This window comes from Aristolochia californica, unplaced genomic scaffold (assembly GCF_029961685.1).
Source record: "Aristolochia californica isolate CCGP_79_NKW_82.1479 unplaced genomic scaffold, dmAriCali1.0.hap1 SCAF_16, whole genome shotgun sequence".
Classification (NCBI taxonomy): domain Eukaryota; kingdom Viridiplantae; phylum Streptophyta; class Magnoliopsida; order Piperales; family Aristolochiaceae; genus Aristolochia; species Aristolochia californica.
This window is the reverse complement of record NW_027181837.1, coordinates 4,665,804-4,679,976: the sequence shown is the minus strand read 5'-3', so window position 1 is coordinate 4,679,976 and position 14,173 is coordinate 4,665,804. Positions and strand designations below refer to the sequence as shown.

The 14,173-nt window shown below is 41.0% G+C and overlaps 2 protein-coding genes across 4 annotated transcripts; one reads left to right on the top strand and one right to left on the bottom strand.

Moving 5' to 3' along the window:
• LOC137953936 (uncharacterized) lies at positions 1–9,294 on the top strand. 3 transcript variants are annotated; one of them, XM_068801500.1, is made up of 4 exons: positions 1–412; positions 1,309–1,892; positions 8,228–8,810; positions 8,922–9,294. In XM_068801500.1, exons 2-4 carry the CDS (start codon positions 1,335–1,337, stop codon positions 9,080–9,082), a joined length of 1,302 nt encoding a protein of 433 aa, XP_068657601.1. In that variant the 5' UTR covers positions 1–412; positions 1,309–1,334; the 3' UTR covers positions 9,083–9,294. The 3 variants fall into 3 exon arrangements, with proteins under 3 accessions (XP_068657601.1, XP_068657600.1, XP_068657599.1); XM_068801499.1 differs by having other exon boundaries at positions 1,399–1,892; positions 8,228–9,294; XM_068801498.1 differs by having other exon boundaries at positions 8,228–9,294.
• Positions 9,295–10,103: 809 nt separating this feature from the next.
• LOC137953877 (protein SHORT-ROOT-like) lies at positions 10,104–12,346 on the bottom strand. Its single transcript, XM_068801414.1, has one exon. The coding sequence runs from the start codon at positions 12,223–12,225 to the stop codon at positions 10,747–10,749; it is 1,479 nt and encodes a 492-aa protein (XP_068657515.1). The 5' UTR covers positions 12,226–12,346; the 3' UTR covers positions 10,104–10,746.
• Between the last annotated feature and the right edge of the window lie 1,827 nt (positions 12,347–14,173).

The window sequence follows — 14,173 nt, the reverse complement described above, 5'->3', positions numbered from 1 at the left end:
GATGTACCCGAGTGGACTTGGGATTCCTCTGGAGCTAAAAGTTTTAAATTAGAACTGTCCAAAGTTGACAGCTCCGCTTCTTAAGATCAAAAGAGAGGGAGCTTTAATCGGAAGTCATCCATAGATTCGCGAGAATTGAAAAATAAGCTACGGTTTACCTCCCTGGTAATCATTGACGTGAGTGTTGAGCTGGTGTCGATCGCAACGGGCACTTGGGGGAGCAAAAATTGACTCCTCGAATCTCGTCTCGTGAGTACGAAATCATACGCATAATAGGGAGATAAGCCGGTTTGAGACGATGTACTGTGGTTGAGCTAGGGGTCCTCGAGCAGATTTTCTGGTGATTAAATGGTGGAAAGGAGCTTGTCGCCGAGACCCATGTCCTCGCATGCTCCGTCTGTCATCAGGAGAGGTTGGTGCTCTTCTGGAATTTTTCATGGTTCTGAATTCTGCTGCTCTGTTGGTTTGGAGCTGGCGCTTGTAGATCTGTGATATATGTTTGGATTTCGACATAATTATCTCAACTGGGGTGGTGGTGTTTTTGGTTATTGCGTACTTTTGTATTCTTTTTTAAGGAAAAAAACGTCTTTGTTCGTTTATTTTATTTTACTTTTTGTGGTGCTTTTTTTTCCGTTCTTTCCTTTTATTTTTCATTTTTCTTTTAGTTTACTTTCAAAGTCTTGCCACGAATTTATCCAGCAGAGAGAGTACCATTGAGCATGTTTCTAAGAGTATGTCAAAATAGTTGTTTCTTCGTGCACTCCGAAACTGATTTAAAGAAATTGTGGACATTTAACTTTTGTTTTCTTGGCTTATTGATTATTCTAGAATATTGCGATTGTGCGTTTACTGTTGCTGCGAGAAGTAGGACACATTCTCTGTTTCCTTGTGTGTATGAATTCGTGAGGATGATATGGAAGTTATTTCCAATTTCGCGGGATTCAGCATACAATTTTGTGGTATCTTCAGGGAGGTAAAAAGATGTGATTGACTGAAAAAATGGGTCATAGATAAAGTTTTCTCTGTTTCTAATGAGCCAGCAGTCAGTTTATTGCACCTTCGGATTATGTGAGTCACAGTAACCAGTGATAATTTTCTCTATCGTTCGTGAGCACCTATCTTGCAGTTGAATTTTATGCAAGTCAGTTTCATTTTGTTTCTCTACCTCTGAGAGCAAAACTCGGTTTGGTACAAGTTTGGCTTTGCCTTCCACGGCGGTGTTCTCATTTTGTTTCCTTACAACAGATGCACTGGAAAGCGTAGATAATCTGAATATGTTATTAATATGCTTGAACTTGGCTCGTATAGGTTGCATTTTCTTTAATTGGAGATAAATGGGGGAGAAAATGAGGATGAGAAACAAATACAAGAAATCATCTGCTTTCGATTGCAATGCAGGAAGCAGATGCAGTTTACCAGCTCTAGTGTGGAGTCTAGTGGGTATTATCCTTCTGATCCATTTTTATTCCCTCACAAGTCACAAACAACTAAGAGAAAAGCAAGTTGGGCTGAGTCGTTTCCCTCTAATAAAAGAGCTTGAAGAGGTTGAGGAAGAAAATTTCCAATTTGCACCACCCCGTCAGCGATCGCCTCGCGCTGCAAAACGGAGAGGAAATAAGAAGCCTTCTTTGATTGATGAGTTTCTTGACGATTCTTCCCAGATAAGGCTTGTGTTCTTCCCCAGTGGTAAAACTGCAGTGGATCCCATGAGGGTGAGACAGAATGATAGCTTGTACTTTTTCCCTGGTAGGATGTGGTTGGACACTGATGGAAACACTATTCAAGCCCATGGTGGAGGCGTTCTTTATGTGGAGAGATCAGGGACATACTACTGGTATGGTGAAAACAAAGATGGAGCCACCTACCAAGCTCACAGCAAAGGAGCTGCACGGGTCAGTTGGATTACATTTCTGTATTTTATAGAATTTTCTCAAATATTCACTAGCTGATGCATCAACTTTAGCACTCCTGTTTTTTGCAAGCTCTTATGATGATGGTTTTTGGTTTTTTTCCTTTTCTCTTTTGTAGCATGGCTTTCATGGTAGTCTAGGAGCAATGACATTGCCCAGTGAGTAGGGTATGTTCATTTTTTTACATTTTCAAACCATAACTGTCTGAAGGAACATGCAAACCTCACTCATTTATGGTAAACTTATGTTGTAATTCATACATTTGACATGATGTCACTTTTGGTTATAGGGACACTTAAACTGTTTGATGAATCCATTTTGTAATAGATAACTAGACCCTGAGTTTAGGTTTGATGAGGGGATTGTTAAGTATAGTCCCATATGGATTCAGGTTTGAAAGATCATATGTTTATTTATGGGAAAGAGACCTCCTAACTTCAAATATTTATTTGAGGATGGGACTTGCTAAAAGAAGAGCTTTAGGAGTAGTTACTCAATACTTGTAAAGGTGCATGCTTTAGAGAGAATAAGAAGAAAGAAGAAGAAAGGAGAAGAAAGAGAGGGCAAGTGTGCGTGAGGCAGCACACTTTAAGGCTCAAAATCGAGCCCCTTTCCTCTATTAAAACTCATTTAATTGAAATTGATACAAGATTACAAAAATACCCTTTACAACATAAACCTTAACAACTCACTCAATACAACTCAAAACTTAACCAAAATTGGACTAAAGAATTCTAACATGATATATAGCCAAGTGCTACCTCAAGAATTGTGTATCAGAAAGTGGAAAATGACTAAAATACCCTTGCATGGTTTCAAACATTACCCCTCAAGCTGGAACGTATACATATCAAGAGGCCTTAGCTTGTTACAAAAAATCCTAAATTCTTTAGCTTTAGTAAAATATCACCAATCTGATTAGAAGATCGAACATAAAAGAATAACCATGGTTCATTGCATCATGGATAAAATGACAATCAAATTTCACAAATTTTGTGCATTCATGGAATATAGGGTTACTAGCAATAAAGATTGCAGTTTGATTATCGCAATAGATAAACATAGCCTCACTGACTATATTAGCCATTGTTGTATATGCAACTTCTATACTAGAGCAGACAGAAGAGGTATGAATATATTACTGAGAGAAAATAATACAAACCTTACTTAACAGGACCTTCCTCCACAGCAAGATGTTGGAGAAAAACACCTGATTTAGCTTGACTATCCACTAAGTGATTAGCGGATCTAGGAATATGATTCCACATACATTGTAATGGGAAGTTAAAATACATATATCATCAAAAAGATCCCAGTGACGCCAAGGAGGTTTACATGTCTTCTTACACCAACTGATGACAACTTGAGAATCGCCTTCAACATATAAAGGTCCTACCATCCTCTGATGAAACAGTTTCAGGCCATTAAACAACCTAGATAGCTCGACTGTAGTTGAGTCTGATATCCCGATTGGCCCGGAAAAAGAGAAGAGAAAACTTCCTTTATCGTCATGAATAACCCCTCCATATCCAATAGGCTCTGGACAACCCAACACACTTCCATCAAAATTTAGTTTAAAAAATCCAACCGGGGGAAGAGATCAAGTCTCCATAATCGGAGGGCGGGGGAGATGAGACATTTTTGCAACAAGATCCCAATTCTCTCGAATGTTGATTCCTTCGAGTTTTTTAAATTCTTTTCTCATACGAATCCAAGAAGTAACTTGCCCAACAATTCGGTTGCTAAGAAAATTGTCGGGAAGAGATTTTTTATTAAACCTTCTGTTATTCCGTTCTTTCCAAAGGGCCCAGATAATGTGACCAACGCAGCAGGAGATTAATAGCTTTCCAAATTTAGGGAGATTAACCTTTGTGATGGATTGTAGATATGAGATTTTGGGAGGAGCAGTATTGTAGCCAATTTTGCTGATGAGTTTTGTCCATACCGAGTGAGCATAATTTCAATGCAATAATATAATTTTTTACTTTTCCAGCTAACTAGGTTCCACTAACAAAAACATAATAGCCAATTGTGGATTTTCGGTCCAATTTTCATCCTGTGTATTTTGCATTTGAATATGCTCAATCTTCATGTTACCATGAGGCTTATACACCTAACCTTTTCCTGGTATTCTTTAAGTACCTTAATATTATTTGGTGGGCTGATTCTAAATGTCTTATGAGGGCAGTCCATAGACTGGTTGACCATACTAACAACAAAGGAAAAATTTGGATGAGTGACAATAGCATAAATAAGTTTACCTACCAATCTTCTATACATGGTCTTGTTTGTCAGCTCTGTACTATCATCTTCATGGAGGTTGTGACTGGTTTCTATAAGAATTTTTGCAGGTTTTTCCCCAAGTAACCCATACTCCTACAACATTTCTGTCACATACTCACATTGAGTCAATACAACTCCAATTTTACTTCTAACTACCTCAATTCCTAGATAATATATCAGTGACCCTTGTTTGGAAGTGCTTAGCGAGGTATGTTTTACCTTTTCCATCCCTAGCACATTGCTTTCGAATAAGACTATATCATCCACATAACCAAGTGGTATCACAATTCCAATATGTCTTTTTAAAGTGAATAATGAATGATAATGATGACTTCTAGAGATATCTAAAGACATAACTACTTTGTGAACTTGTCAAACCATGCCCAAGGACTTTGCTTGAGACCGTATATTGCCTTGTTCAACTTACATACTTTTTCTATCTCCCCTTAAGCAATATACATAAGAGGCTGCTTTAGATACACTTCCTCATCCAAGTCTCCATATAAGAATGTGTTTTTGATATCCAATTGATATAAAAGCGAATCTTGAGTCACTGCCATGGAAACCAGAATCCCAATAGAATATAATTTGGCTACAAGAGAGAATGTCCCAAATACATCAATTCCATAAGTCGGGGTATATCCTTTTGCAACAAAGCAGGCTTTATACCTTTTAATGGAGCCATCAACATTATACTTAACTGTGTACACCCAACGACATCTTGCAACTATAGCATCACAAGACAGATCACATAATGTCTGTGTTTAAGGATCAAATAAAGCCTCCATCTCTATGTCAATAGCCTGTTTCCATGAAAGGGACAATGATACTTCTTGCGCAGAAGAAGGAATAGTACAAGAAGACAGTGACCAAGTAAACTCTTTAAAAGACCTAGATAGAGAATCAAAGAGACCTACTGAGAAATAGGATATGTTGTGCAAGCACGGACACCTTTATGAATAACAACATGAAGATGTAAATCACTTACCTTAGGAGCTTCAAACAAAGAAGGTTCTGGCGTAGGTAGCAGAAAGAGATTCTTCTGTGGTGTCTTATGAAAATTTCTGCGTTGATACACCCTCAATGGTTTTGATGTTTCAACTAGTGGCATTGTGCTAGAAGTCTCCTCCACTAGACTAGGAGCAACATGATTTGGTTGGAAAGAAGTAACGGGCAAAGATGTTGACATAGAGAAATATGGTGTCTTAAAAAAATGTAACCTTAGCTGAAATAAGGGTTTTCCTGGTAGAAGGACAATAACATTTATACCCCTTTTGTGTGCATGAATAACCCAAAAAACACCTTTAATTGCTTTAGGAGAAAGTTTATCAAATGCAGGATCCAACACATTCACAAAACAAATAAAACCAAAAATATGAGAAGACAAGGGAAATAACTCATTATCAGGCTGAAACACCTGAAATGGAATCTTGTCTCCAATCACAAAGGAAGACATCATGTTAATAAGAAAACAAGTAGTGAGAACTGCATCACCCTAATATGATTTGGGAAGATGCATATGAAATAACATAGTCCCCACAACTTCCAACAAATGACGATTTTTTTCTTTCTGCAACTCCATTTTGTTGTAGAGTATACACATAAGATGATTGATGAGTAACACCCATAGAGTGAAAAAATGAAGTAAACTTGTGATTCACAAATTCAAGCCCATTATCAGTATGCAGAATTCGAAGTGAAGCACCATTTTGAGTTTTTATTTCATTGTTGAAAATAAAAAATGCATTGAATGCTTCAGATTTCTCTTCTAGGAAATACACCCAAGTAGTTTAGCTAAACTTATCAATAAAGGACAAAAAAATATTTGCAACCAAACGTACTAGACAGGACAAGGTCCCCATACATTTGAATGAATTATCTCAAAGAGACTACTATTAGATGAATGACTTGAAGGAAATGATGCTCTTTGATGCTTCCCAAGCTTACATGACTTGCATTGGAAATCAAATTTAGATGGCAAGATAGGAATTAACTAAGATAACTCAGCCAGTGAAGGATAACCTAGTCAAAGATGCCACAAGAAGGGTGTACCATCTACATGAAATGCAGAAGAAATATACTGGGATGAACCCTTTAAGTGATAGAGTCCATCTCTCTCATATTCTCATGTGTCTGGAGGTTCAGAAACTCCTATCTTCCTGGCTCTGTTATTAGAAGGAATTGGAACTTTGTAATTAACTCAGCTAACCATTGTAATCTTAATATGACAACCTGGTCTACTCATCCTCAGGGTTGGCTGCAGCTGAATTTAGATACTAGCTCTGGCAGCGATCTTGGACTGGTTGGAATCTTGTAACCCTGGATCAATGTGGGAATTATTTTGAATGTCATTCGGACTAGATAGGTAGTGTTCTCATTGTTCTCTGATCTTTTGGTCACTGTGAATCTACACTGGCTGAGCTTAGGACCCTTCTTTAGGGCCTGGGGACTTGGCTTTTGTGATCGGTAGTGCTTCTACATGGAATTCCATACCTCCTCCACCCCCCACCCATCCTTCTTCAACTATTTTTGACGAAATTGAAGATTTATGTAGTTCATTGTTGGTGACATAGAATCATTGACTTAGAAGCATTAATGGCATTAGGACTTATTGGCTAGGGAAAATGTTACCAGCAACATCTCATTGTTGACACCTGTTTTCCTGTTTGACCTTTTTGTCTCAGTTGCTTGTATTTTTTTTGTTGGACTTGTGGTCCTTTGCTCTTTTTTTTTTTTTTTTCCTTTTTTCCTTTTTTCCTTTACATCATGCTAGTTTTTTTAACTCTCTTAATATATTCTCTCTTTGCATTGCTCTCAAATAAAGAACTCCCATAACGGACTAAGTTGGTTGGTTAATTGAGGAGGTGCTTCATCAAACTGTTTCTTGGGTTGGTCCTTACCCTGAGTGCAGCCATGTCGGCGGTTCTGTGATTTGTTGGAATTGGAGGGAGATTACTGTTCATTTTTTCCAATTGATTCAGGATGTATGGCTTTTTGTGCCCTTCTGAATATCTTATGGCTGGATTTTGATGAAAGTTCTTGGGCTGTCCTTCAGCCTACATGGATTATTTGTAACGATCATTATGGTAGTTTACTGCTCTCCTATTTGAGCCTTCTGGGCACGATGGCTTCTATTATGGTTGAGTTTATACCCCTCCCAGATTTATAAGATGACCTTCTCCTTGCCATTTCATGTTGAAGTCAACTCCAAAGTGGCCATTGGTTCATGTGCCCATGTTTAGATCCCTCTTGGCATCTTCCCCTTTTCTTTGAAGATATGCAAGACCTTACACATGCTCTGTTTATCACTTGTATCCAAACACAGCACTTTGCTAACCAAGCTGTGAATTCTATACATAGGGATGGGATGGAGTGTCACTCACTCTTTATTGCTCACTCTTAGGACTTATTTCACTTCTTCCACTGTTTTTCTTGTTTCTTGTGTGTTCTTTGATTTTTCTTCTTTTGCTGCTGGCCTCTTGTTTGAGTGGACTGCATTATTTTCTTTCTTTGGTAGTGTAAGAAAATTCACTTAATCTAAACCAGAACAAGAGAAAGGTTTTACATTGGTTGTCAACCAAGCTGATGTAACCTTCCTCCCTTGGCCCTGGCTAAGGATCCATAAACATTAACCTGCAGAGTTTGTGTGGGGTGTTAAGATCAAATTGTTCAATTTATACCAAGGAACTTCATTGTCTTGTTTGGTATAATACTGTAGAGACTAAGATGTAGGAAGCTAAATTTCTTATTTCCAAGGAAGGGTTGCATGTGTCTGCCTAGTTGAATTCTTCTTTTTGTAAACTTGAAATCTGGACATAAACTACGAGACTATCGTACTACTCTGTAAGTATCAGCAATGTCCATAATTTTTGAGATCATTCTAATGCACACACGATATTTGAATTGTTCTTATTGTAGTTCAAAAGGGTAAATCTTTGTACTTGCCTTTTTATTTTTTTTAATTGTTTTGCAACAAACTGTTTTCTGTTCCAGTTAACTCTCTTACTTAGGTGATGAATTATTTTTTGGTTTAGGTTGACATTATTGGAGTCAGTTGCTACTCTTCTCAGGACTTGTGGACATGGAAGCATGAGGGAATTGTGTTAGCAGGAGAAGAAGAAAATTCAATGCATGACCTCTACAAAACCAATGTACTGGAGAGGCCTAAAGTTATCTATAATGATAAGACAGGGAAATATGTAATGTGGATGCACATAGATGACGGCAACTATACGAAAGCCTCAGTGGGTGTGGCAGTTAGTGATTCACCAACAGGCCCCTTTGAATATCTGTACAGCAAGCGTCCCCATGGGTTCGATAGCAGGGACATGACCATGTTTAAGGATGATGATGGAACAGCATATCTCATCTATTCATCAGAGGACAACAGTGAACTTCATATTGGACCACTAACTGATGATTATCTTGATGTCACAAGGGTGATGAGAAGAATCTTAGTGGGTCAACATAGAGAAGCACCTGCTGTTTTCAAGCACCAAGGCACTTACTACATGATCACTTCAGGGTGCACGGGATGGGCGCCAAATGAAGCATTGGCCCATGCAGCTGAGTCCATCATGGGGCCGTGGGAGACAATGGGAAACCCATGTATAGCGGGTAATAAGATATTCAAATCAACCACATTTTTCTCTCAGAGCACTTTTGTGCTCCCAGTTGCTGGGATTCCTGATTTTTTTATTTTTATGGCGGATCGATGGAATCCTGCAGATTTGAAGGATTCAAGGTATGTCTGGTTGCCCCTGACTGTGGGGGGTGCAGCTGATGAACCCCTAGAGTACAATTTTGGTTTCCCATTGTGGTCTAGGGTATCTGTATACTGGCATAAAAGGTGGAGGCTCCCGGAGGGCTGGAATAAACTTTATGCTTAGTTGTTCCTCCCTGTAGGTTCAACAAAAAAATGGTTATTAGGATACATATTTGCTAATTTTTTCTGTGTAACTATATCTGCTGTCCTCCATTTCTATATTGGAATTTTATCCTCACCACTTTACCTTTGTATCATATAAACTTTTGTACACTTAAGATGGGTGAAGGTCAGGCAATTTAATATAATATTAAGAACTCTTTTCTTTTTCTTAAATGATCATAAGCAATAACTTAAATACCATCGGTTTGTTTTTTTCGTATATATTGTCTAATTCAAAATGGCTGTTCGTGTGGTGACAAAATGATGCCATTAAAGGAATCAGACTGCAGAATGCTCAAGCAGCAGGGAAGTGTTCTGTTCCTGCAATTCCTCTATTATGTTAGCATCACAGGGTGGAAGTTTTAGTGAAAAATTGAATAAAGCAGGTAATAGACAATATTGGACAGCAAACAACACCTTCATCTGCTAACAGAAGGGAGAGATTGAGAGACGTTTTAGTAGTTAAACCAGTTGGACTAGACTCCACCACTTGACCAATTTGATAACTTGGGCAGGTTTGATAACATTGATTTGTTCTTTTCCTCCCTTCCTTTCTTTTTTAATATCTTAGTCTTAATGGCATCCCCAGATACATGCTCAGAAGTTGCAGATAAGGGTTTTAAAGAAATGCAAGACCGTGACATCTTTGTGCATTTCACTCACAGCTCCATAGCAGACAAAATTTCCTCCGATGAGGCGTGTCATCTCCATCAAACCTAACCAACCTTAATTTAATTAATGGTTCTTAGTGGTTCTTAGTGGGTCGGGGGTCATTTTGATGGACTGACTTAGTGGTTGAACAGTTGAATCATCTCTTGTCGGGATACGTTTGTTGGACGCGGGGAATTCATCTTAGCAGTCGACGCGAGTGACGGAGAAACCGGCGGTTTGGACAAAGATGATGTTTCGCCATGGCTAAAATAAAGAGAGAGAGAGAGAGAGAGAGAGTGGGGACGATGAGTCTAGTCAAAGACTAAGCTGTAAAAACAAGCCTGAAAAAGCAGCTCCCACTATGTGCATGTGGAAATGCAAAAGAAAGAAGAGACATTCTGGGTGGTGTTGGTGGTGGGGAGTTTGAAAAGGGTCCCTCCAAATGCCTCCCAATTCACCAGACAAAAAAGGCAAAACACCCATCACCACCCCTTCTTTTCCCTTTCTCAGATTCTCTCTCTTTAGATTCGTATTCCTTTCTTTGCTCCAGGACAATCTCTCCCACAATTAACACTCAGAAAACACTCCCCTTTAGCTTCATTCATCACAATTCCTAACATCAATCCCATTTTTATAAACAATCATATTCAAACAAAAAATTTAGAATTGTAAGTAGAAAATGACCCCTCTCTCTCTCTCTCTCTCTAAGAATCTGCATGCCTCTCTTTCTCTCTCTACCGTGAAATGTCAATACCGATGAAAATAACAGCAATACTAAATAATGGTTTTTTTCAGTATTCTATTTGAAGCTCTTCTTCTCTTCCCTTTTTTCTTTCCTCCATTTTCTTGCCTCTCATCTCTCTCTCTCTCTCTTTAACATTTTCCTCAATCAGATTCCATCTCCTTTGGCACGCTCCACTTTCACACCCTTGCACGTGCTGGGCACTGACTTGACGATCGTATTTCGTCTAATCTTCACAGCTTCCATGCGCTGGCCCACACCACCGGCTGGTCCTTCCACGCCAGGAAGATTCCGGGGTCACCGTCCTCTTCGCTACCGCCGGGGGACGTCATCGACCACCCTTCTTGGTAACGCCTTAGGAGGGCTCGCACGTCGTCCTCTACGTCGCTGCTGAATGGGGCGGGAGTGAGGCCCTCACCTCGCAGCCGTCTCGACCATCGGGCGGCCGTCTCCCGACGCTCGTCTGAGTCGGATGGTGAGCAGGCGATGAGGTCCACGAGCGCCCGCCCCGCCGCGCGTTCTAGCATGAGACGCTCGTTGCTTGTTCGGGGGAAGCTCTCGTCTAATGACTCCAGGTAGAGGGAGAACCACCTCAAGCACTCCTGGAAGCCTGATAAAAAGTGGTCACCGTCGGCGCCCACGTCGAGATCGGCCTCGTCTTCGACGATGGTCACGATCTTGGGACGTAGTCTCCGGATGGCTGCGAGGACGCTGTCTCGGCCGCCGCCGGAGGCGATGGTGTGGAGCGTCCCGACGCAGTTCACGGCGAGGGCCTCGTCTTCTCTGATGTCCAGGTCGTCGAAATTCAAGTCGGAGAGGTCACCGGCGTGGTGGAGGGCGTTGAACTTGAAGGGGACACCCATGAGTCGCGCGAACTTTTCCATGCGGCTGCCAATCTCCTTCATGACTTTGTGCACGGCGCCGGTAGCTCTGGTGGCGACGAGGGTGGTGAGGCGGAGGTGCGGCGTGTCGTCGTTCCGCGTCGCGAGGGCCTCCAACAGCGTCGGCCACTGGGTGCAGTAGGTGTTGCTGATGTCCACAATGTGGAGTTTCGACTCCCCCTCGAAGGCTTCCAGGATTGCACCATTGCAGGCGACGTGTCCGAAGGTGGTCCAAGGGCTCACCTCCTGGAACTTGAGCACCATCTTCCGGGTGGAGTCGAAAGAGCACGTCTTCTCCGACGCCGACGTCAAAGTTCGGTAACACCGCTCACCGGAGTCGGTCATCCGGCAGAAAAGAGCCTGCAGGAAAGAGGAGGCGAGCTTCTGCTCGGTGTCCCCGTAAGGAGAGCCTAGCTCATTGAGCATCCACATCAACTGCTGCACACGTGCACTGTTCTTATTGGCGACGGCACGTGCGCACTCTAGCAGGAGGTCTCTGGCCCACTTGCCGGACGTGGAGGAGATGAATTCCATGTTCAGGTCCGGCGACGACTCTAGGACGAGCTCCGGACGGGACAGATGGGTTAAGTGGCTGGTGGTGCTAGTGTTGGTTGGAGCAGTACTCGCAGTTGCAGACGAGGGCTGCTGTTGGCTTTGGTACTCGGGGAAGAAGTTCCTTGAAGAAGATGAAGAGAAGTCATCTTCGTCCATGAAAAGCTCATAGCACTCCGGTTGCTGTGGGTGTTTGGACGATCTAGAGCTGCTCGAGGTCCTGCTGGAGTTGTAAGACTGATCTGATTGAAGACTGACTAACCTGAACAAGGTATCCATTTAACTAAACACACCTCAACAACAGCAACATCAACAACCCATGTAAGAAGAGAAGCTTTTGGGTATGGGGGACTGGTCTTTTGTGCTTTTGACAGCGGAGTAGAAAGAGGGACGCGGGAGAGAGATGATTCGAGGATCTTTAAACTGGATTTTAGTTGGGTTTTTAACGTCGAGCCTCTCAGAGAGAGAAAGAGAGAAAGAAAGCTGGAATCTCAGTGGGGTACTTCTCTTTCCACCTTTCTTTTTGGTGTAATCGATGAGAAATCAGTGGGATGTTTTCTTTCTTTCTATGCGGGGGAATGCTTTCTTTGGAGTGCCTTACAAAATTTTAGGGAGGATTGATTGACTGAGACTGATACAGTTTTTTTTTTCTGGAGATTAGGAGTTTTTATATCTGACAAAAAAGGAGAGTATACAAGGATACGAAAAGGAAGGAGATGCTTATAAAATATAATATCTATATCTTGGCCTGGTGGTTCATGGTTGTAGGGTAGAGAGAGAAACTGAGAGGGAGAGGATAGACTACAGTACAGAGACATAGAGAGAGAGAGTGGGAGCAGGCGTGCCATGGGGAGCGAAAGGAGATGAAGGTCAGAAAAGCTGCCTCAGCGTGCATCATCATCATCAAACCCACCATCACCACTCCATCCTTGATATTCCCTATTTGCCGCCTAATCCCTCTCCAAACTCTGCCAAAATTCCCTTCCTTTTCTCTTTTCTATGCCATTTCAACCCACACATGTTATTATTGGCATCTACATTCCCTCCTCTACTTTGATCATCAATTGTTTTTTAATACTTTTACACTCTTTTCTGAGCCCCCAGGGCATGCTTCCTCTCTCTCTGCAATCCACAATAAAACTCTCCAGACACCAGGCAAAATATGACCCTCCATTTCCATACTTCTCTTCTCCCCACCCTCTCTCTCTTATCTCAAGAACACGAAAAGCAGCTCTTTCCATTTCGTGGGTCATCTTCAGAATCATCTTCTCTGCAAGAAAATGTCTAGATTGTATGTCGCTTAATAGCTACAAACAATCCTGCGTTACATTACCCATAAAATCTGCCTGTTGGTGTATTTCCTTGTTTTTTTCTTTGTTTAGGTCCTAGGGTTTTTCCTTTAATAGGTCTCCTTCAATCATTAGAAGGAATTCATGCCTGGTTTCCTTGTCCCTTGTTTCTTGGAGGTTATCATTTCTGTGTCCCTAGAGCTTCCCCACTTCCTCTGATTCCAAAGAAAGACAGGCCCTCGCACCCAGATGGTATTGGGTTTGTGGGTCAGGGGGAATCTAGGGCATGAAAAAATTCTTTGGGACTGTTCTGTCCTCTCCTAGACTCATTCTTGCACTTGTTATTGCCAAACAACAGCTCTCTTGAGGCTTATTAAATAGGTAATCACTGTTTAAGTTTTGCAAATGTGAAAGTTCAAGACTGTATTAGGAACCAAACTTTTAAGATTAGAGAGGCAAGTATGAGTCTCTAGAACCTCAATAACAGCAAGTCATGGTAGATGAAACGTCATTGCCACAACAACAATAGAATTATCTTTGGATTAGGAAAGCTGTACATAACTGAGTTTTTTTTAAAAACGGAGAAGGTATGGGACATGATGATGAGTTTGGATTTATAGGAAAAAACATGGTCTTGCCGGAATCATCTTTTTCCTTTCTGTGGAAATGCCGGGAATGTGGGTTTGAGGTCCCCCACCTTCCCTTTTTTTTTTTTTTTTTTTTTTTTTTTTTGTTTGTTTGTTTGGGTTCATTTGACAATTCTAAATTGGAGTATGAGGCAGGCACTAATGGAAGGTCGCAGACATGATCTGATTGTTAATTCTTTTGAACTGATTTTGTGTAAAGAAGCTATAAACTAATGACAGAAAGCTTTATTAAATTAAAGTTGAACCCAGAAGGCTATGGAGGTGTAGGCAATTCAATCTATCTCTGCTGGC

What these genes read in the sequence shown, in the direction of transcription:
- LOC137953936 (XM_068801499.1), top strand. Translation starts at nt 349, where the DNA reads ATGGTGGAAAGGAGCTTGTCGCCGAGACCCATGTCCTCGCATGCTCCG. An exon ending in TCCGTCTGTCATCAGGAGAG is followed by an intron (nt 413 to 1,398) that starts GTTGGTGCTCTT and finishes ATTGCAATGCAG; the next exon opens with GAAGCAGATGCAGTTTACCA. An exon ending in ACAGCAAAGGAGCTGCACGG is followed by an intron (nt 1,893 to 8,227) that starts GTCAGTTGGATT and finishes TTTTTGGTTTAG; the next exon opens with GTTGACATTATTGGAGTCAG.
- LOC137953877 (XM_068801414.1), bottom strand. Translation starts at nt 12,225, where the DNA reads ATGGATACCTTGTTCAGGTTAGTCAGTCTTCAATCAGATCAGTCTTAC.